Raw genomic sequence first — 22,593 nt, 5'->3', positions numbered from 1 at the left:
TTCTGTTTTTAAGGGTCTGTTTAAGGTGGTTTTATAATAAAGAGATAATTAGTGACAAAGCTGGAGTGAACATTCTGATTAACCAGTGATTCATGCAGTGTTCCCAAGCCCTTGAAAGCCCAGGGTCGAAATTTGGCAACAAAAGAGTGGGACAGCAGACTCAAAATTACTATGGATAGCCAGAGAGACAGTGCAATTGGTAAGGCAATTGACTTGCACATGGACAACCCAGAATTGATCCCTGGAGTCCCTCCCATAAGTTCCTCCCCAGCACTGCCAAGAGTGATTCCTGAGTGCAGAGGCAGAAGTAACCATTAAGCACTGCCAGGTGACACCCCCCACACCAAAAAAATGAAAAAATAAAAAAACCAGCTACTATGAGGGCCATACTTCCAAGCACTAAAAAGTTCTATATCAGGGATCAGAGAGATAGTCCAATAGATAAAGTGCTTGCCTTGCATGTGACTGACCCAAGTTTTGTCACCCAAACATAGCCTGGAGTGATTCCTGAGTGCAGAGCAAGGAGTAACCCCTGAGCATGGCTAGGTGTGGCCCAAAAATAAAACAAACAAAAAAGTTCTATATTAATTTCAAAGTCTCAACTCAAAGAGAAAATACATACATACATACATACAAACATACAATTTAAACTAGTTAGAATCTTGTGACTGCTAAGTAAAATGGAATAAAACATATTGTTAAATGTTCAAGCAGCTTTCTACAAGTATTCAATTAAGTAATGAAATTTGTTTTGTGATGGTTGGAAGGAGACTTGCTTGGCATACAGCGAAGCACTGCCAGGTATGATTCCTGAGCCCAGAGTCAGAATAATCCTTGAGTACCAACAGGTGTGACCCTCCCCACAAAAAATTTCTTTTTTATGAGATTACTCTATATCTAATCTAGCAAATCTAGTTAGTAAGGAAAATGCTTCAATGAGATACATCACAAAGGTAAAAATAATAAAAACTGTTCCCAGGGCCAAAGTGTTAACAGCCTTTGTCTTGCATACAGCCGACCAGAGTTCCATCCCCAGATCCTATATGGTCCTGAGCCTGCCAGGAGCCATTTTTGAGTGCAGAGCCAGGAGTAACCCCTAATTCCCTAAAGATAATTTCATGAGTAAATTACCCGCTGTTTTGGAGATAGGGTGGTGCCTCCCAAACAGTGGTCTGAGGGCCTTTGAGACCACTCCCAGATATTCTCTGTAAACCTGCTAGTGGTTCAATATTAAGTACCCAAGGATGCTGTGATGCCTGGCACTTATAGTACTGGGAAACACCAGGGCTAAACCCAACAATGCTCAGTAGGCATGTGGTGGCAGATGAACCCTAACCACTGTGTGGCACTAATTTATAAAATTATCATTTTATTTTTAACTTTTTATTTTTGTGGTTTTTGGGCCACCAAAAAATTCTGGCTCTTCACTCAGAAGTCACTCCCAGCAGGCTTGGAGAACCAGGGTCCATCCTGCGTTGGCTGCGTGCAAGACAAAGGCCTTACCACTGTGCTATCGCTCCAGCCCCTATAGAATTATCTTTATGACATTTATGGACAATAGTTTTGTTTTGGTTGGTTTTGGGGCCACACCCGGTGGTTCTCAGGGGTTACTCCTGGCTCTGCGCTCAGAAATTGGCTCGGGGAACCATATGGGACACCGGGGATCGAACCCAGTGAACAATAGCTTTTTAAAAATTAAAAAAGTTGGGCCCGGAGAGATAGCACAGTGGCGTTTGCCTTGCAAGCAGCCAATCCAGGACCAAAGGTGGTTGGTTCGAATCCCGGTGTCCCATATGGTCCCCCGTGCCTGCCAGGAGCTATTTCTGAGCAGACAGCCAGGAGTAACCCCTGAGCACCGCTGGGTGTGACCCAAAAACCAAAAAAAAAAAAAAAAAAAAAATTAAAAAAGTTGGGGCCGGAGAGATAGCATGGAGGTAAGGCGTTTGCCTTTCATGCAGGAGGTCATCGGTTCGAATCCCAGCGCCCCATATGGTCCCCTGTGCCTGCCAGGAGCAATTTCTGAGCCTGGAGCCAGGAATAACCCCTGAGCACTGCCAGGTGTGACCCAAAAACAAAAAAAAAAACAAAAAAAAATTAAAAAAGTTTACCAAATAAGTCCCATATTTAAACTTAGTTAAGTTTTTAACTTACTTATAACTCTTTCCAAAATCCTGTATTACATTGCAATATATTTCTCCAATTGTAAAGGCAAAATGTTTGTTTTATACTTAATAAATCCTATGTGCATGTATTGTTCAATACGTATCTATCTCAATTAAGGAAAATGTCTTAATTGGTTATTTCATACCAGATCTGACACATTTTTTGAGTGATTATTGAATGCCTAAAATGAGGTAATGGTCATTATATGGTCTTAAGTTCTTAAAACATGTATGTTCTATATAAACCATTTCCATCTCAGTCATATATGAGTAAATTATTTTTTGTTTTTTTAGAGGAGTTAGTTTATTTTGGCTTTGGCCAAACCAAGCTAAGCTCAGTGCTTTCTCCTGGATCTGAACTGAGAACCTGCAAGATATCTTCGCTGTTATCTTGGCTGGATATTTGTGAATCCATGAACAGTCCCCAGAATGAGAAATTACTTCCCATCCCCTTGTCCCCTTTCGGGGAAAGACCTTGGAAATATTTATCCGCAGCAAATAATAATCCACACAGACCAGAACGATAGGGTTTAAAAGATCGGGCAAGGAGAGCCAAAGAATCCTCCTGCAGCCAGCAGCTTTTCACAGAAGGACCCCTAACTCCTGTCCCTCCAGCTATTTATTCCCAACTCCACAGCGCCCCACCTGGAAGGGTTAGGTAGGGCAAAAGTCACAGAACAATCCTAAGGAGACACTTTTATATACAATTCCAAGAATCATCTTATGGAAACTTTTTCATATGCTACAAGAACCAAGCCTGGTAGGTTCAGGGGACCACCTGGAGTGCCAAACTTGGATCAAGCATTTTCAAAGCAAGCACCTTATTCACTGAACTATCACTCTGGCCCTACAAGAAAATATTCAACAATTGCCAAGAAAGCTCATTTCACAGTGATGTGATGGGTCTCTTTATAACACAATAATTTAATGACCTGCAGGCAATTATACTGTATTAGTCAAGAAGAGAGAAACAAACTGTGCATTCAACGAACTGTTTGTTTGCTTTGCATTTTGGCAATCTCCTTTCTGACTGCCAGGTTCTCCAACTCAACCATCACCAACTCGTGAGTGTCCTAAATGGACAGTGCTGGTCAACAACTCCTGGAGAGTCTATGTCACTGAAGAGAGCAACAATACTGAGGAAAGCCCTTCAGTTCTATTGGTGCAAGAACATTCTGAGAGGCTCTTCTGCAAAGGGCAGGTGTGGGCACACACTAGATCAATTTACAGAATGATAACTTCCAGCAAATACAGTCTGACAAGTTTCTAGAAAATATACAAATCTTTGTATTCATGGGGGAAAAAAGGGTAAACATTACTTCTAAATGGCTTTCACATTGAGTTCATTCCATTTTCTCTGTCCACTATACATATATATGTATGTATGTATGTGTATATATATATATATATATATATATGTTGATTGGATCATTCTCCTCGTCTTTTATGCCTCTGAACTTAGCAACACCCACAAACATACCCATAAATATTTAATGTGAATAAGGATTATTTAATAAATAAAAGCTTTCATCTTACACAAAATCACAGGGCTGGAGAGACACCTCACTGGACTAAGCCAGAGCTTTGTACACTGGAAGTTCAGGTTTAGTCCCCAGCAGCCTGTGGTCTCCTGATCGCCAGTGGGGGTAAACCCCCCCATCCCCAAGCCCAGAGCCAGGAATAGTTCCCTACCACTGCCAGGTATGCCCCCATGAGAAAAATAAAAAGAAAGTCACACCGCTGTCTGCTCAAGGTTCTTCAATAGCTCTGCAACACTCAGGATTAAAGCCCAAAGTCCTGAACACTACTTAGCCCTGTATTACCAATTGTTCCCATTATTTTTGCTCATCTTCAGCTGATGCATTTTTCACAACCTATCCATCAAACCAAATAAACTTTCAGTTCCTCACGTGCCACGCTCTAGCCTACCAGCCCTTTCTGTACTGTTCCCTCTGCCTCAATGGTTCTTCTGATTTCCATTCTCACCTACACTTCCCACCTGATCCAGGCACTTGCTCCAGACACTTTTCACTGCCCCCACCTCAGCTAGTGTGTCTCTCCCCAAGTGTATCCTGTTCCAATCCAAGCAAACCCTTTATTTCTCTACAGCCCTTGTTCCCAAGAGGCCAGTTTTCTTTTGCTTATTAATATACTGAACAACTCAAGTATTTGTTGTATATATTCTATTAATGAACATATGAATGGAGTCCATGAAATAAATAAAATATTCTATTTTTATATAATGGAAGGTAGGAAACAATTTATTATATTTTGGCATAAAGTACAAACTACATACCCTTGCACCTTTAGCAAAAACTTGACATCTGATTAAACACTTCCAAATAGCCAAAACTGCAGTTTACAAAAAGTACAAGATAGAACATACAAAAAAGAAAAGATGCAGTAGTTTTTGTAAGGTGAATATAGCGTCAATGTAACTATTTCTATGCTACTACTTAACTCAAACTTTCTCTGCTACTAAAACTCTATTGGCTAAGGATAAAAAGTTATTCTGTTTCCTTAATTTCTAAATTTTTTTGGCCACACTCAGCAAGTTCAGAAATCAAACCTGGCAGGCGTGGGGAACCATATGGGATGCAGGGATCCAACTGGGTGGGCCAAGTTCAAGGCAAATGCCCTACCCGCTGTGCTATTGCTCTGGCCCAATTTCTAAGTTCTGATAAAAGTTTTTCACTAAAGAGTCCACTCATGATTAAGATCCCATAAACATGCTGCCAGGACAAAGACAGTTATTTAGCCACTATTTATATTTAGTTATTTCTCCATGCCACACACGGTTTCTTAAGTCGCAATGTGGGGCTTAAGACACCAGACCTTTCCAAGGCAGCAGGCTGATGTCATAGAGGTGATGATACTAAGCTACTCTGAAAAACTCCTAAGCTCCACCCTAAACTTGCTTTATGCAAAGGGCAAGTTAGCCGTCCTTCTAAACATTATTTTCTCATTTATAAAGCAATAATTGTTCCTACATACTAAGATTCTTGTAGGAATTAACGTCCTAGCAAAGCACTTAAGACAATCCAATTATTAAGTTCAAATGAAAAAGGGAAAGCTATAAAGCCTAAAATACTCTCACATTTTCAGAACTTCTAGTAATGCTAAAACTTACTTCCACAAATCTTTAAGAACAATGAGTTAGTTTCTTCATCATCTTTGGATTCTATGTAATAAAATCTACAACTAACTTAACTATCTCATCTTTGTCTACACTCCTAGTATCGCATGTACTTTCTTAACTCAAACCATTCCTAAGATCTGGGAGAATATAAAGATAAAATAGTTCACTACATCTTCAAGATGTCCCCTTTATAACAATTTCCTTACTGTCGCTATGTAACTATACATATCTTGAAAAATAAAACTGAAATGGGGGAAGGAAAAAGGACCAGTCAGAAAAGTTGGTCTGCAAAGTCATCAGTACATGGCCATAAGGTAGGTTGGTGGCAGCACCTGCTAGAAAAGGGGTGGCAAGTGGTGGTATTACACTGGGAACTCAGAACTAGAGGTGGGGAAGCTCATTTCTCACCCATTTTTTTTCACTCCAGCACCTTATGGCTATGTAGAATAGCCGGCATGATCATTTTTATCATTAAAAGTAAAGTGGGGGGAAGGGAAATTTGGTGGAGCCGATTGATTCAGCCTCTCTCAAGCCAGTCAAGTCATGGCTCACTTGGGGCACATTTTTTTTCCCCCTACATCGTCTCCCTTCCTTTTTCTGGGGAATATTTTGACTTGATGCTGTTTTGTGAGGTTTTCTTTTCCTTGGAGGGTGAGTGGGGGTGGTGGGTTGACAAGGGCATTTTGCAAATGTTTGACACGTGTGGCAGAGAGGGCCCTCAACAATTGTACAAGTTCAACCGAGTTCGGGGTTCGATTTGTAAAAGGGGGGTAGGGTATAAGTGAGGTGGGTATTCCGAGTGTGTGACGTATGTATCCCGAGAGGTAAATGGGGCACCGGGGTATCACTTGGGAAGTGATGATGCAAGAAGTCTCAGGGGGACAGGGAGGAGGAGGAGAGGAGGAGGAGGAGGGGAGGGGAAAAAGTCAGAGGAAACACCCTCCCCGGGCCTGAGCACCAACTCCTACCGGGAGCAGGGGGCAAAGGGAGGGTGTGTGTGTGTGTGTCTGTGTGTGTGTGTGCAGGATGAAGGGTTGGTGTGCACATGCCAAAGTGTGTGCGCGTGCATGTGTGTGTCCAACTCCTCCCAGGAGCAGGGGGCAAGGGGTGTCTGTGTGTGTGTGTGTGTGTGTGTGTGTGTGTGCGTGTGTGTGCGCGTGTGCGCGCGCAGGCTTCAGGGCGGCCGTGCACACACACACATGCCAAAGGGCCGGGGCGGCGGCTGCAGCCGAGTGCCAGCGCCGGCTCCTCGCTCCTCCGGGCCGCCCTCCCCCCCCCCGCCGCCTCCAGGGGCCGGCGGGCAGGACCCGCGCGTGGGCCCGGGGCGTCCGTGGCTCCCCTGCCCGCCGCCCCCTCCCCGACCGTCCCGGGGCCCCGCGGCCTGGCCCGCTCGCTCACTCACTCACCCCCAGAAGCCGCAGGGACAGCGGGGCGGCAGGCTGGGCGCTTTGCTGCGCTCGCTCCCGGCGTCCCCCATGGCGCTCGGCGGTGCTCGGCGGTGCTCGGCGGCGGCGGCGGCGGCGGCGGCGGTGGGCCTGGGCCTGGGCCTGGCCCGCTCGCTCGCTCGCTCTGGGAGGCGGCGGCGGCGGCGGCGGCGGCGGCGGCGGCGTCCCGGGCCGGGCGGGGGCGGGGCGGCGGGCGGGCGGGCGGGCGCTCGGAGCGAGGCCGGGCTCCGAGTCGGGATTCCAGGCCGGTCAGCTGGAGGCGGGCCGCACCATTCGGCCGGCGGAGACGGGGGAGGCCGCGGCGGCCGCGGAAGGAGGCGGGGCGAGCGACCCCCACCGCCGCCCTCTGCCCGAGCGACGTCCCGTGCCGCGCCGCTGGGGAAACCCCGGAGGCGCCCGCCGCCGGCTCTGGCGAAGAAGCAGCGGCTGCTCGGAAGCCCCCCGCGCAGGCCGCCCCTCCCCCGCAGCCGGCGCCGACCGGACAATGGCCGAGGCCCCGCCCCCTCGCCCGCCCCGCACGCCCCCCTCCCGACGCGTCACAATGGTCTCGCCCGGGGCGAGGGAGGGCGGGGGAAGCCGCCGCCGCAGCCCCGGCCCAGCCAGCTGATCAGCTGGGAACCCGGGCGTGCCACTTTGTTCCGCGCCTGCGAGGAAGCGGCTGCCAGGAGCTGCGGTGAGCCCGGCCGCCCGCGACGCGCCCCTCCCCCCGAGGCCGTCGTGTTCGGGGCCCTTCTGAAACCGGAAGCGGACTTGAACTGTGGGGGCGGAGTCTGCGTTCTCGGGGGAGGGGGGCTCCCGGCCACCCCAGCGAATGGGGAGGGGAGGGGGCGCTGAGGAGTTGTTTAGGGTGAACCGGCCGGGCCTCCGGAGGCGGCCGCGCATGCGTCCGAAGACCCGCAGCCCGAGCTGGCAAACCCGGAAGTGGGTCTTGGGAGACGCCGAGAGGTTGCGGGCAGCAGCCCCAGTCGCGGCCCTGAGAGGGTTTTCTTTTTCCACGCCGCTCCCTTCATCCAGCTCCATCCTGCCCGCGACATTCATGGATCACTTTGACATGATCTTCCCTGCCCCTGGCGAGAAGAGAGGATTCATCCCCTTTCTCTGCCCTGAGCTGGCCCACTCCCTCAGCCTTCAGGAGGCCCCTTTCTCGAATGGACGGGTTGGGGTTGAGGAGGGCATCAAGTGAGGCCTGCAATGGCCGACCTCGATTAAGAAGCTGAAGCAATGGTAGCCGCGAGGTCGAGTCCTCTGACTGCAGCTCCCTGTCCTTGAACCTGAACTCTCTGAGCTCCGGCCAGTCGCGAGCAGAAGTCGGTAGAGTTGCCTAATTTTAACCCAGGACGCTTCCTCCCCACCTCCTGGAGAGGTGACTGGCCCAGGCCGAGGTCCTCTTGGGCAAACTTTGGAAGTTCAGCTGCCAGGGACGCTTCCTCTTCGAGATAGCTACTCCCCGGAGGTTAATTCCTAGATTAGTTTTATTGCTAGGGATACAACCCTAGGCCGGATATGTGAAGTCTATGATCTACCAAGGAGCCATATCCCCAGCCACCAAATAGTTTATATGGAATTCTTGCTGCTTTTCTCTGGTGGATTCTTTAGCTTCTAAACTTGTAATGAGCAAGTTGCACATTTAATTTTACATCCTAAAATACGTTTGGTGCTGAAGATGATCATTGCAAAAATCGAACCAATAAAAGCAAAAGTAGTCCTTATCGTGAGTGCTGTTTGGATAATACTTAATTGGATTTTCACAATAAATATTCTTTTTTTTTTTTTTTTTTTGGGGGGGGGGCCACACCCGGCATTGCTCAGGGGTTACTCCTGGCTGTCTGCTCAGAAATAGCTCCTGGCAGGCACGGGGGACCATATGGGACACCGGAATTCGAACCAACCAGGATTCGAACCAACCACCTTTGGTCCTGGATCGGCTGCTTGCAAGGCAAACGCCGCTGTGCTATCTCTCCGGGCCCCACAATAAATATTCTATCAAGGCATCAGGCACGTTCATTTGGGGGTTTTGGGGGGGTTGGGTTTTTTGTAAGCTGTATCCGAGGCTTCTGGCTCTGCACCCAGGGATGACTCCTGGCAGACTCTGGGGAGCGTATGGAGTGCCCGGGACTGAACCCAAGTCAACCAAGTGCAAGGCAATTGCCCTACCCATTTAGTAGCTCAGTTAAAAGTGGTAGATAATAGGTAGATCATATGTATAATGCTGGCAAAAGTCCGTGCATTAGATGAAACCATATACACACCTAATGCTCATTGCACTCAAAATATTAAGTCTATAAATGTTCATTCAAATAGATATAAAATACAGTCTGCATTTAACAGATTAAGCAGAACCCTATTGGTATCTTGAAAATTTTAAGTATGGAAAAGGAAAAGAATTATTTTTAATTGACTGTTAGGTCTGAGAGATCTCAAAGGGTCTATGTACATTCCCAGCTCACATGGTCCCAGAGAAGAGAGGGACAGTGGGACCAACAGCAGAGCAAGACACCAAGAATAACACCTAAGCCCTGGTGGTATGACCAAATGAAAACAAAGAATAAGGTAAATGATTAGTCTTTTTGCTGTGGTTTTGGGACCACTTCAAGCAGTGCAAAAGCTTACTACTGACTTGTTCTCTGCTCCTGGTGGTTCTGGAGGACCATTATGGGAGGCCAGAGATCAAACCAGGGTCAGTATGTCTGAGCAAACACCTTCTAGTAAGCCCTAAAAGCTATTTGTTGTCCTCACCTGGAGTTGTTCAGGACTTACTCCTGGCTCTCAAGGATCACTCCTGGAAGTGTTCGGAGGCAGGCCATATGAAATATTGGGGATTGAACCCAATAGGTTGATCGTGTGTGTAAAAACAAATCCACACGCTGTATTTACAACCTAGGATGAGCAGGTCTAAAGCAAGATTGCCGTGCAAATTAATAATCCAAGCCAGTCATGAGGAAGAGAATCATGATGGAATTGGCCGGCTTCTCACCTCATCTCCTGGTCTCCAGCAGACCACCAAATGGAAAACTCTTATTTACTGGTTCAAATCACAACCAGTGGGGGGAGGGTGTCAAAGAGGAGAGTGAAAAGAAAAGAGAAAGCTGAGAAACATCTTTGTTTTGGGTAAAAGCAAGGTTTAATCTAACAACCTACAAGGAAAGTGCCCTAACCATTGTTCTCTTACTCTCTCTTGTTTCTTCCTGATTGTCTTTTTTTTTTTTTTTTTTTTTTTTTTTTTTGGTTTTTTTGGGCCACACTCGTTTGATGCTCAGGGGTTACTCCTGGCTAAGCGCTCAGAAATTGCCCCTGGCTTGAGGGGACCATATGGGATGCCAGGGGATCGAACCGCAGTCCTTCCTTGGCTAGCGCTTGCAAGGCAGACACCTTACCTCTAGCGCCACCTTGCCAGCCCCATCCTGATTGTCATTTTACAAACTGTTGTTCTACCTGTGCAGAGGTGGCGAACACGCGGCTCTTGAGCAGCATGCGGCTCCCGGCCAAAATGAATGGGGCTCTTTGCCTCTTACCATGATTTTGTATACTGTGGCCCTTTGCCAAGTTTGGATTTTGTTTTGCTGCTTCTGAGCAGGGACCTCTGAGGAGAGATCTCCAAAAGCGTAGCTCCGCCCCCAGGCTGTGTCATCCAGTCTCCCTTCCCTCGGAAACCACTGCACGGCCAGCGATGGGGGGGGATCCGTGTGTCGCATGTTGGGTCACATCTGGCCGTCAGTTCTTAGTGTGGAGGATGCAACACACCCTCACCATCACTGCAGGATTTTTACCCTCACTCAAAATGGCAAAATGCAATATATGTTTAATAGATTATTGTTAAAAGTAGATGCTTTTGTGTGAGTGTCTGTTTTGGCAGCTCACTGCGTGATGTGGCTCTCTGACTCTCACGGTTTAAAATTTTGGCTCTTTGTGTTGAACTTGTTCGCCACCCCTGTACCTGTGTGACAGTAAATTTATGAGATGTTTATTGAATACCCAGCATGTACAGGGCATACACCATACTGATTCCTAGCCTCTGGGAACTGAAAGGATTGTTAAAATGGACCATTCACCCACAGATCTAAACTCAGGTTTAGGTAGTTAGATAATTTTCCTTTAATCTTCTCAAACTTCATTCCAACACTTTCTATATACATCCTGCACTTCAGCCACCAGTTACCATCTCTCAGACACTTTCATATTGCCATTCCTTTTCCCTTCTGTTTCCCTCCTATTTCCCTCTGTCTCAACTATAGTTTTTTGCCATCACAGGTCTTCTGCTCATGAGCTGTTAGGAGCTGTTACCTCCTCAATGCCTTCTCAAGGATGCCACAGCAGAATTGGTCCCTCTTCATCATTGGTCCCTGTCATCATTATAGAATCAAAAATAAACATAATTTGTCTTTTCTCACAAAATCTTGCTCCTAAAAGACTGTCTCATAGAATTAGCTATATTGTAGCCCTAAACCAGCGAGAATCTGATTGCTAAGTGCTATTATTTTGTGCTATTATTCTTTTTCTACTTACACCATTCCATTTGTGCTTTCTCTACATTTGTGCAATCCACAAATCTGTATAGCATGGAAGCAAACAATCCATGTTTGCTGAACAGAAGAGCTAATCTGATTAAAATCCACTCTTACTGAAGCATTTTTTTTTTGTCTGCGAGTAACAAAAACCCACTAGATTTCTCCATGTAAAAAATGAATATATTGAGAGAAATAATCTTATAGAACCCTGAGGCACAGAGAGCAACAAGATATCATGAATAACTGAAAAAAGGATATAAAATAGCAGCAGGAAGCTAAAGAGCTATTCCTTTTATTTCATACTCTGTGGAGGAAAACCAGCAGTTACTGGCTTCCCTGTTCTTCTCTGTTTTTCTCTATAGATCCTGCATTCTCTCTTCTCTGAAAACAAGTAGAACATGACTGCCCAGATTTACCTGTCCTCACTTCAAGAACCAATCAAAGGAATTAGTGTCTAAGAATCCCAGTATCTAGGAAGAGTCTGGGGCCAAGGAAGAATCTCAGCAGTTGAATGCATGTTTTTTATGAATTATCCTGGGTTAATCTCTAATATCGCCACCACCACCAAAAAGAAAGAATAGGAAAGTTTAGGGCCAGAGAGCTAGTATAGTGTATAAGGTGCTTGCCTTGCATGCAGATGGCACTGGTTAGGTCTCCAGCACTGCTTATGATCCTCCAAGCACTGTCAAAATTGACCACAGAGCACCACCAAATGTGTTAAAAAAAAAAAAAGTTTGATTTAATTTATGTCCTTTATCTAGCCTTTGTACAGTTGCATCAACCAATGAAATTGTGTGCAATAATGCTTTGTTTTGCAGAACAAATATTGATGCCTGAGGGCCATTCTTGTCATCACAGTTCCTCAAAAAAGTCAGCTATGTTTTTGGCAAAGATTATAAAAGGTATCTACCACAGCCTAAAAAGACTAAGTTTCAGCCTGAAATTCAAACTCATATTAAAAATCATATCATGTTCAAGAATTTTTCAATAAACTCAACCACTAAAACAATTTCAGACCTAGATTGAAATGGCACTCACTGAAAAAGTCTTCACCAGTCCTTGGTCCCAATTAAGATGATATCTCCATCATCATCATCATCATCATCATCATTATTATTATTTGTTTTTGGGCCACAACAGGTGATGCTCAGGAGTTACTCCTGGCTTGGGGGACCATATGGGGTGCCAGGGGATTGAACCTCATCCATCCTACGTCAGCCACATGCAAGGCAAATACCCTGTTGCTGCCCCACCGCTCCCGTCCCCCATTATCTTTTTTTTATAGCCTGTATCACAGTTTATAATTAAATATTTATTTGTGGGTCTCCTCACCAAATATTGTTTCCTTTTTTTTTTTTTTTTTTGGTTTTTGGGCCACACCCGGCGGTGCTCAGGGGTGACTCCTGGCTGCTCAGAAATAGCTCCTGGCAGGCACGGGGGACCATATGGGACACCGGGATTTGAACCAACCACCTTTGGTCCTGGATCAGCTGCTTGCAAGGCAAATGCCGCTGTGCTATCTCTCCGGGCCCGATTGTTTCCACTTTATTCTCTGCCATATACATAGCCATACACATAGCACCTGAGCATATTTGTTAAGTAATAGAAATTGTTGAGTTTCTTGGGTTTGTTTTTATTTTGTTTCTGTTTATGGGTCACCCCCAGTGATGTTCAGGGCTTAGTCCTGGCTCTGCACTCAGGAATTACTCCTATCAGTACTCATGGTACCTAATGGGCTGTCAGGGGTCAAACTGGGTTGGCCATGTGCAAGACAAATGCTTTACCTGATGTACTATCACTCTGGCCTCGAAAATATTTATTGAATGAATTAAAAATATCCAGGAGACCAGATAAATAGTATAGCATGTGGGACCGGAGAGATAGCATGGAGGAATCTTGCATACAAAAGGACATTAGTTCAAATCCCGGCATCCATTATGGTCCCCTGCGCCTACCAGCGGCAATTTCTGAGCATAGAGCCAGGAGTAAACCCTGAGTGCTGCCAGGTGTGACTCAAAAACAAACAAACAAACAAAAATAGTATAGTGTGTAAGGTGCTGTACTGTCAGCCCTGAGCACAGCTAGGTATGCCCTCAGCCCCCAAAAGAGGAACCAATAATTTGTTAGTCTATGTGAGACCCTTTTTTGGGGTGTGAAGTACTGCCCGGTGGCGCTCAGGGGTTATTCCTGGCTCTGTACTCAGAAATCACTCCTGGATGCCAAGGATCAAACCTGGGTGACCATGTGCAAGGCAAACACTGCTGTGCTGTCACTCCAGCCCCAGAGACCCACTTTTGCATTAAAAAAAAACAAAAAACTATTTTGGAGTAATATTTTAGTCTCCCACCCTCTCTAGAAGATAGGAGTTCACAGAAAAAATTTTGGTCAAACTGTAGTAATGAACTATCAACACTAACCCCCCATCAGTTGTGAGAATGTTCTTGGTTCTTGGCTCTTCACTCTACATCCCCAAGATCTTTATATGAAGCCCTTAAACCAATTCCTATAGTATTCCCACTTAGTAGGCTGAAAGCTCAAAGAGAACATAAAATCGCAGGGTATCATCAAATTAGGGGATCAAAGTGTGGGGTAATTGACAGAAGTGCTTTTGTCATAATTGTCTTGACTATTTTCTAGCATGGATTATGCTCTCTATGAACCTGTGATGTGACTCTTGGGGGTAGTTTGCAATCACTGTTGGCCAAAAAGGAGCCATCTTTATGCTCAGTGGGGTCTAGTAAAGGATATTAATGCTCTGGCAGCCAGAATTCTTAAGTTAGCAACTAAGGATATGTGAGGAAGAGCCAAATGTGACAAAGGCAAGGACTCAAGGGCTTCCTTGATAATATGGAGTCCAAAGAATAGCTCTGAGGTCTGCAGAGTCAGTATGGGGATTAAGGTGCATAGCTTGCATGTAGCCAATCCCAGTTCTATCTGTAGCAGCACCTAATCATAGATAGATATAGCCCTTGAGGCCCCAGAAAACCACCACATATGGCACAGAAGATCCTTACTAATCTTCAACTCCTCGAGGCCCAGGCAGCCTTCATCCACAGGTACTTGCATTGGTGTAAATCTAATAAGGAAAGAAGGAAATAAATGATAGACAAAAATAAATCCAGAAGAAAGCGCATAGGAGACATGGAAGGAAACAGTCCTTCAACTCTAATACTAATATTTACCCAACAACCTTCTCTCTTCAAACCATCCCTTCTTTATATTTAATTCTAATTGGAAATGAGCCTAAATGTACAATCCAATCTCTAACCTTTATTTTTTTTAATTTTATTATAACACTGTGATTTACCAAGTTGTTCATATCACAGTTGTTTCAGATATTAAACGTCAATTCTACCACCAGTGTGAACTTTCATCCACCAATGTCTCCAGTTTCCTACCCACCTCCCAAGCCTGCCCCCTTGGAGGCACCAAAAAAAAAAGTTTTCTTTCTATTGTTTGGTAACACAAAGGCAAATGGAATTACCAAAATTTAGAACAATAAGTTAATTTTTAATTTGTGATCACTGTCATAATATCTCACAATGGTGTCTGTAGTTCTACTGTACTGATTGATGCTAATTGAGCTTTCTGTGTTCTTGTTTAGGATCACTAACCTTGATAGGTTTCTTTCTATGCAACTTTCCCATCAGGTTTGCTGTAATTCTGTATGACACTGCTGTGAAATGTGGAGGCAACCTCTATCAGGGGTCTCAAACTCAATTTACCTGGGGGCCGCAGGAGGCAAAGTCTGGGTGATCCTTGAGTGCAAAGTCAGTAGTAAGCCTTGAACATTGGGGGGTGTAACCCAAACAACTAAAAACAAAACAAAAAAAGATTCCTCTGGGGCAGGGCCACAAAATGTTGTATAGACGGCCCTCGGGCTGCGAGTTTGAGACCCCTGCTAGGTCCAGTAGCTATAGATCTGGAACAACATAGTGGCTTGGGTGTTTGGAAAAGTTTAGTTGTGGAGCTGGACCAAAGCTAGAGGGTGTTGCATGTGGCTTTGGGCTATTGGGCCTTTGGGCAGAAAGGGAATCTGCCTGCCATCATTCAGAGAAAGCCCTAGGGTTGTCAGACCAGTTGTCAGTCTTACCTCAGATTTCAGCAGCAGCATGTTCTTTTAGAGATTCATGGTACCCTAGCCTCTATTAATCCAAATCCTCTCTGTAGCATTTTACCCAATATTTTGAACCTAATCCCTACCTTCTCAATTTTACAAAAACTCCTTGAATTATTTGGCCCAGTTTAATCTTTCTTGTGACCTTTGATCCTAACCCATTTCTGGGAAATAGAAAATTTATAACACTCTGGGCCATCCCAGGAATGTGGAACGCCAGTTTCAATAATAACCACCAAAAGAAAAGACCATGAGCTGCCAGGAAAGAAAAAGTGAGGCATCTCACCCTGACCAGTTACACATCCTGTTTTATTCAAGAGCCTCTCTGCCCTGCACATCTAAGAGAGATACAACTCAAATAGTTCCTGTAGACTGAGAACTTTGTAGTGTAGTGGACCTAGAGCAGAAGATCTGAGACCTTTCTGCAGAGATGAATCTGCAGGGTTGGATTAGATGAGTGGATTTTATATGTTGCACTCAGAGATTTCTGGTTTCTGTTCTCCCTCACTTGGATTTGATTTTCTAGGGGAGGGATTATAAATCACTGAATCCCCCCACCACCCCACCTGTAGTTCCTTTTGGCCCCTGAGCTTTATGATGCACAGTTGATTCTTTTACTCACTTATGGTTTAGTTGACATGGATAAACTCTTGGAGCCAAGGGAGGAAAGAGCAACCAAGCATGCCTTCTCCAGCCTTCTCAGGAAACTAAAAATAAATTAAAATGAAGAGTGCAAGGGGAAAGAAAAGGAGGAGAGAAGGAAAGGCTGCCATTTCACATCCTGTGTTCATAAGCAATTGATGATTTCTATTCTGGTTACACCCATCTTGGTGTGAAATTTGATTTTTACTGACTTTTACATTTCTTTTAAAGAATGGCAATACTGTTTTCCAAGAAATACTTGACCTTTATGCAAGAAAAAAAACAATGAGAATGCAAATACCATTGCCTAAGAGATTCCTTTTGGTGTATAGCTTGCAAGGCTTTTTCATTTATATATATATATATATGTGTGTGTGTGTGTATATATATATATATAAAGAGGTTATATAAATGGACTCACTCACTCAATACAGAGTATTTACTAATATTCCTTTTTCAGTGTCATAGATTTAATCCAAGTCAGGTTTTCTCTACCTAAGTCACAACCCAAGCTCTCTAGCTAATTATCTTGTGTATACATACAAATTATATGTCTATGTATATATGCATATAGAAGATATAGATATATATAAGTTAAGTATACATGTATAATTATGTATGTGTGGATATATATGGTATTCTTTGAGAGGGTTTTTTTGGGGGGGAATCACTCAGTGGTGATCAAAGCTTACTCTGACTCTGCACTGAAGGATTACTTCTGGCAGAGTTTGACTACCATATAGGGTGCCAGGGATGAACCTGTTCACTATACTATTGCTCCAGCCTATGTATGGTGATTTTTGTTTGTTGGTTGTATGTGTGTGTGTGTGTATGTGTATGTGTGTGTGTAGTGAAAGGTCCCAGGACCTCACACAAGCTCTGCCACTAAGCTGTATCTCTAGCCCTTTATATTTACATATGAGCCCATATTTTATATATGAGATACATATATAAAGAAATTTTTGTTATAACAAATTGTTATACAAGAAGACATAAGGGAGCCAGAGCCGTGGTACAAAAGATAGGGCATTTGCTTTGCACACACTAACCTAGGGAGGACCATGGTTCGATCCCCCAGTGTCCCATATGGTCCCCCAAGCCAGGAGCAATTTCTGAGTGTATAGCTAGGAATAGCCCCTAAGTGTCACCGGGTGTAGCCCAAAAAAAGGCATAAGGGAACTGAGACATCTCCAAGTTTACAGTCTCCAAATCTTTTTTTTTTTTTTTTTTGGTTTTTTTTGGGCCACACCCGGTAACGCTCAAGGGTTACTCCTGGCTATGTGCTCAGAAGTTGCTCCTGGCTTGGGGGACCATATGGGACGCCAGGGGATCGAACCGCGGTCCATCCAAGGCTAACGCAGGCAAGGCAGGCACCTTACCTCTAGCGCCACTGCCGGGCCCCTGGTCTCCAAACCTAAGAACAAAGAGGGCCAATTAATGATAGCAGTTCCAGTTTGAGTCTGAAGATAAAAGACAATGTCTCAGGTACCAGGTAGATAGGACAAGAATTAAGGCACTTGTCTTCCACCCAGCTGACCTAGGTTCTAGCTTTAGCACTGCATGGTCACTGAACACACTAGAAGTGACCTGTAGGGGGGCATTGAGTGAGTGTACCCTTAGGCATTATAGGGTATGCTCTCCAAACAAGCAAATCAATGTCTAAATGCAAAAACCATCAGAAAGAAAATGTTTTCTTTCTCAATATATCCAAGCCTTTAACAGGTTAGATCAAGCTTGTCTATATTGGATCTGAGAGAGTCAACTCTCTGTCACCAAAAACTGTTACTGCAAAAATACCTAGAATGAGGTACTGCTGCAGGTGTCTTGCGTCTCAGCAATCCTAGTGGGACGGAGTCCTTTCACAAGAGGAAAACGGGTAACACAAGCAGCCAAATATGAAATATGAAATAAATGAAACCACACAGAGAATGTGGGGTCAACACGTTTCTGGCAGGAGTGCGACAAGTTTAATTTTTGAGCAGAGGAATTTATAGGGGTAAAATTAGCCACAGGTGAAGAATAATTGTGATCACAAAGCCTAGTACAACAATAACAATACCTAAGCTATGGGTGTGACTGTAAAAATTCTAAGTTACAAGAGAGAAGGTCACAACTCAAGGTAACTCCTTGCAAACTTAGTTTAAATGCAAAATCAGGATTAGGAGGAAGTAGGAAATATCTAGAAACTTGATCTATCTAGGCTGGACTCTATAGTTTTAGAGGTTAAGTGAAGGGAGGAACCAAATCCCCAAGAATGAACTTTCCTATTTCTAAAGGAGGGTCAATAGTCAGGATCTGCATTCTGGTTACACCCTTGATTACCAGAAACTGCAGTTGTAAAGAGAAAAATTGTCTTTGCTTTTAGGGCTGACTATATCCAGAAAAGGGGGTTCTCAAATAAGCTTTGATGCTGGAATTTCTGAGCCAAATTATTTGATAGAGACTATTATTTTGCCTGATATATACAAAGGAGAGATAGTCAAATACTGGCTGAAAATGTAATGCCAGGCGTCTCTTTGGAAATTTCTCAACCATCCACGCAGGGGAAAAAGGTGTCCACAGCGGGCCTTTTGAGGAACCCCATCGGGGTTAAATTAGTTCTACCCACAAGGAAAATCTGAGGATACATCTGGTGGGCTGAGCCCCCCTAAAAGCTTAGGTATGCCCTGGCAAGGTACAATACCTCGTGTGGTCATAGGCAAGTAGAGCAATTGTCTTGCACACAGCCAGCCTCAGTTTGGCCCCTTGCAACCCATATGGTCCCCGGAGTACCACCAGAAGTGGTCCCTGAGTGCAGAGCCAGGAGTAAGCCCTGAGCACCCCCAGGTCCCCAAAACAAAGCAAAGCAAATAAAACAGAACGTTTCACCAACTATGTGTGCACATCGTGATTCAATCAGATAGATACTGAAAATTAACCAACAAGCTGAAAGCATGGGCTCCAAGTTAAGCAACCCAAGTTCATACCTATTAGCTTTAAGACTTTAGGGAGTTACTCAGACCATCTGTTCCCCATCTCCTCATCTGTAACAGGAGATAGCTGCAGCAGAGTATTATTTATCTGCCAGTTGCTTTTCGGTGGTTATACGTGTTCCCAAACCACAGAGAAGCAAACACTGACTTGGTTTGGTTTGGGAGCCCTCTGGCCTCAGGAATGGAGGTTGGTTTTGGGATAGTCAATCTCTCCTGGGCTGATTTGCGGACTTTGTCCTCAGATATCAAGAGCCCGTAAGACCATATCACCTTAAAACTACTGAGCAACTCCATGAAACCAGTCTGTATGGGGATGAAACCCAATACCGAGGAAAGAAAAAGGAGTGGAGAAAGAAAAAGATTAAATCATCAAGACATTGTTTGAGTCTGAGAGATTAAGTCTGAAGCTAGGACATTAGCGCTGCATAAACCAAACTGAACCCCCCCCTTTTTTTTTTATTTAATTTGAGTCAGGTTTCAGGATGTTTCAATGAGAAAAATACCAGCCATGCATAATAGTATCTAGTATTAAACAATGTCTAGTATGTTATAGACTTATTATGATAATTAAATTATATAATTTCAAATGAAATCTTAGCACCCATTACTTACTCATTTCCTTTTTAGGGGGGCCACATCTAACAGCACTCAGGGGTCACTCCTGGCTCTGTCTCAGAAATTGCTACTGGCAGGCTTGGGGGACTATATGGGATGACGGGAATTGAACCTGGGTCTGTCCCAGAACTGCCGTGTGCAAGGCAAATGTCCTACTGCTGAGCTATTGCTTCATTCTTTCTTACTTTTGGGGGGAGGAGATTGGACCACACCCAATGACACTCAGGGGTTACTTCTGAGCTATGTGCTCAAAAATCGCTCCTGGCTTGCGGGACCATATGGGAGACTGGGGATCGAACCTAGGTCGTCCTGGACAGCTGCATGCAAGGCAAACACCCTACCACTGTGCTATTGCTCCAGTCCCCCTACTTTTAATGACTACTGGTGAAACATTGGTTTATCATTTACTTGGTTTATCATTTATTCACTTTTTCATTCAACAAATACTTTTGAGTAACTACTGTGTTGGGTATTGTTTTTTTTTGTTTGTTTTGTTTTTTTGGGGTCACACCCGGCGGTGCTCAGGGGTTACTCCTGGCTGTCTGCTCAGAAATAGCTCCTGGCAGGCACGGGGGACCATATGGGACACCAGGATTCGAACCAACCACCTTTGGTCCTGGATCGGCTGTTTGCAAGGCAAACGCCGCTGTGCTATCTCTCCGGGCCCTGTGTTGGGTATTGTTGATAGCATCAAAACTACAGGCATAAGACATAAATAAAGTTCCTACTCTAGTGGTGCTTAACTTCTAGTGGTGGAGGCAAACAATACTATTTTTTGGTTTGGGAGGGCATGAGTGATAGTTCAGAGGGTAGAATACTTGACTATACATGTCCAACACCCAGGTTAGATCCTCAGCACAACATATGATTGCCTGAACCTCACCAGTAGTGATCCCTGAGCACAGAGCCAAGAGTAAGTCCTGAGCACAGTCAGGTATAGCCCAAAAAGAAAAAAAAAATGAAGGGGGCCTGAGCAATGGGCTAACTATAGGGGTCCGACTTACAAGGGTTAATACGCTTTTTGGTTTTATCCCAGCACCTCAGATGATCTAAATACTGTTAGGTGTGACCCTAAGTACAAAGCCCTGAGTAATCCCTAAGGAAAGATGAGTGTGATTAAAAGACTAAATAATGCTAGAATACCAGAGATGTGGCTCAGTATTAGAACACATGTGTTATAGGTTAATTCCCTAGCCTCACCAAACTATATATCATTTGTCTCTTGCAGGCTTTTAATTTTCAAGAGTCTAAAAAAATGGAGGGGAACTATGTGAATTAATCTTGGATAATGTTTGAATTACCAAGATTGACAATTTTTCTAAAGTTCTCAAATTTAAAGACAATAAAAGAAAAGGATAGGGGACCAGCGAGATAGTACAGGAGTTAAGGCACTTTGCCTTGTGTGCAGATGGTACAGGTTGTATTCTAGACACTAGGCATATGAGAACTGGAGCACAGAGCTGGGAAGTAGATCTCCACTCCAACACTGCCCCCAAAATAAAAGAAAGGAAGGAAGCTGAGAGGCGTCTGACCTCTCAACCTGTTCTACCTCACTACACCTCCTTAGACAGGCTGAGAGCTGGCCAGTCATTCATTGCAACAGTTTTGTATAGTCCAACACCTTGGGTGATATTTCTGCAGGGCATTTACCTCGGCCTTCTGCATTTCCTTCCTATCTAGGCCTTCTGCATTTCCTTCCTATCTAGAGGTAACAAAGCAGCCTGAATCTGTGACTTTACCCTGGGGCCCAGAGCATTGCCCAAGCTCAGGGACTGGCCTGTGATGTTCTTTCAAGTCCCTTGCTCAAGTTAGAATTAGGAAATAGAAAGCCTGTCTAGAGTACAGGCAGGGGCGGGATGGGGAGGAGGGTTATTTGGGACATTGGTGGTGGGAATGTTGCACGGGTGATGGGGGGGTGTCCTCATATGACTGAAACACAACCACAATCATGTGTGTAACCAAGGTGTTCAAATAAAATATTATAAATAAAAAGAGAAGCTACAAAACATAAACTTCTTTACTATCTACAATGATTTTATTGTATTTCCAGTTTATAATGTGACTTGCTTTATGATAAGGTAATTGTATAAGTAAAAGTGTCATTTAGGCTATGAAAAAGAAAGAAAGGATTTGAATTTTTCAAGAAGATTCTTTTTTTTTTTTTTTTTTTTTGGTTTTTGGGCCACACCCGGTAATGCTCAGAGGTTACTCCTGGCTATGCGCTCAGAAGTCGCTCCTGGCTTGGGGGACCATATGGGACGCCGGGGGATCGAACCGTGGTCCGTCCAAGGCAGGCACCTTACCTTTAGCGCCACCGCCCGGCCCCTCAAGAAGATTCTTATATCTGCTTCTATGACCTTGAAACTTTACAGAACTATAGAACATAGATAAAACTAGACTAGCAGGAAAGTATTTATGTCCTATTAAAAATAGCTCTGCTATTAAAATAATGTAACTTGTTTATACATTTGTATTCAAAATTTATTTTGAATTTATTTTTGAGAAGTTTTGAGAGCTAAATATTATTTAATACATTCTATTGTGTAAAAAAAGATAACTTAATATATGTCATTTGTAGGATAATAAGTGCCTTACCTTACAGAATGTGGATCACTTTATTGGATTTATTCCTGGCTTTGGATTTTAAGGAAATAAATAATGGTATCTCCTAGAAAAAAAAAGAATTTCCTGGTTAGGGGCTGGAGAGATAGCATACAGTAGGGTATATGCCTTGCACGTGGCCGACCTAGGACAGACCCAGGTTCGATCCCTGGCATCCCACATGGTCCCCCAAGCCTTCCAGGAGTGATGTCTGAATGCAAAGTCAGGAGTAAACCCTGAGTGCCATTAGGTGTGGCCCAAAAATTAAAAAAAAAAAAAGAAGAATTTTTAGACAAGAAAGGCACATATATGCAGCTGAGCTTCAAGCACTGATCCAATAAGAAGAATCAGGGGTATTTGTGATTTGGGAATATCAGGAATTTGGAAAAAAATTA

At 44.3% G+C, this 22,593-nt stretch overlaps 1 protein-coding gene across 2 annotated transcripts in view; it reads right to left on the bottom strand.

Annotated features, from left to right (window-relative positions):
- The window catches only part of ZFAND3 (zinc finger AN1-type containing 3), a 321,493-nt gene extending 314,705 nt beyond the window's left edge, over nt 1–6,788 (bottom strand). For both annotated transcript variants that reach the window (XM_049765426.1, XM_049765427.1), the window contains exon 1: nt 6,708–6,788. In XM_049765426.1, the coding sequence (XP_049621383.1) occupies nt 6,708–6,778 (71 nt within the window). In that variant the 5' untranslated portion in view covers nt 6,779–6,788. The remainder of the gene's footprint in view (nt 1–6,707) is intronic.
- Between the last annotated feature and the right edge of the window lie 15,805 nt (nt 6,789–22,593).

The sequence above is a fragment of the Suncus etruscus genome, chromosome 18 (assembly GCF_024139225.1).
Source record: "Suncus etruscus isolate mSunEtr1 chromosome 18, mSunEtr1.pri.cur, whole genome shotgun sequence".
Lineage (NCBI taxonomy): Eukaryota > Metazoa > Chordata > Mammalia > Eulipotyphla > Soricidae > Suncus > Suncus etruscus.
This window is presented reverse-complemented; position numbering and strand designations above follow the sequence as displayed.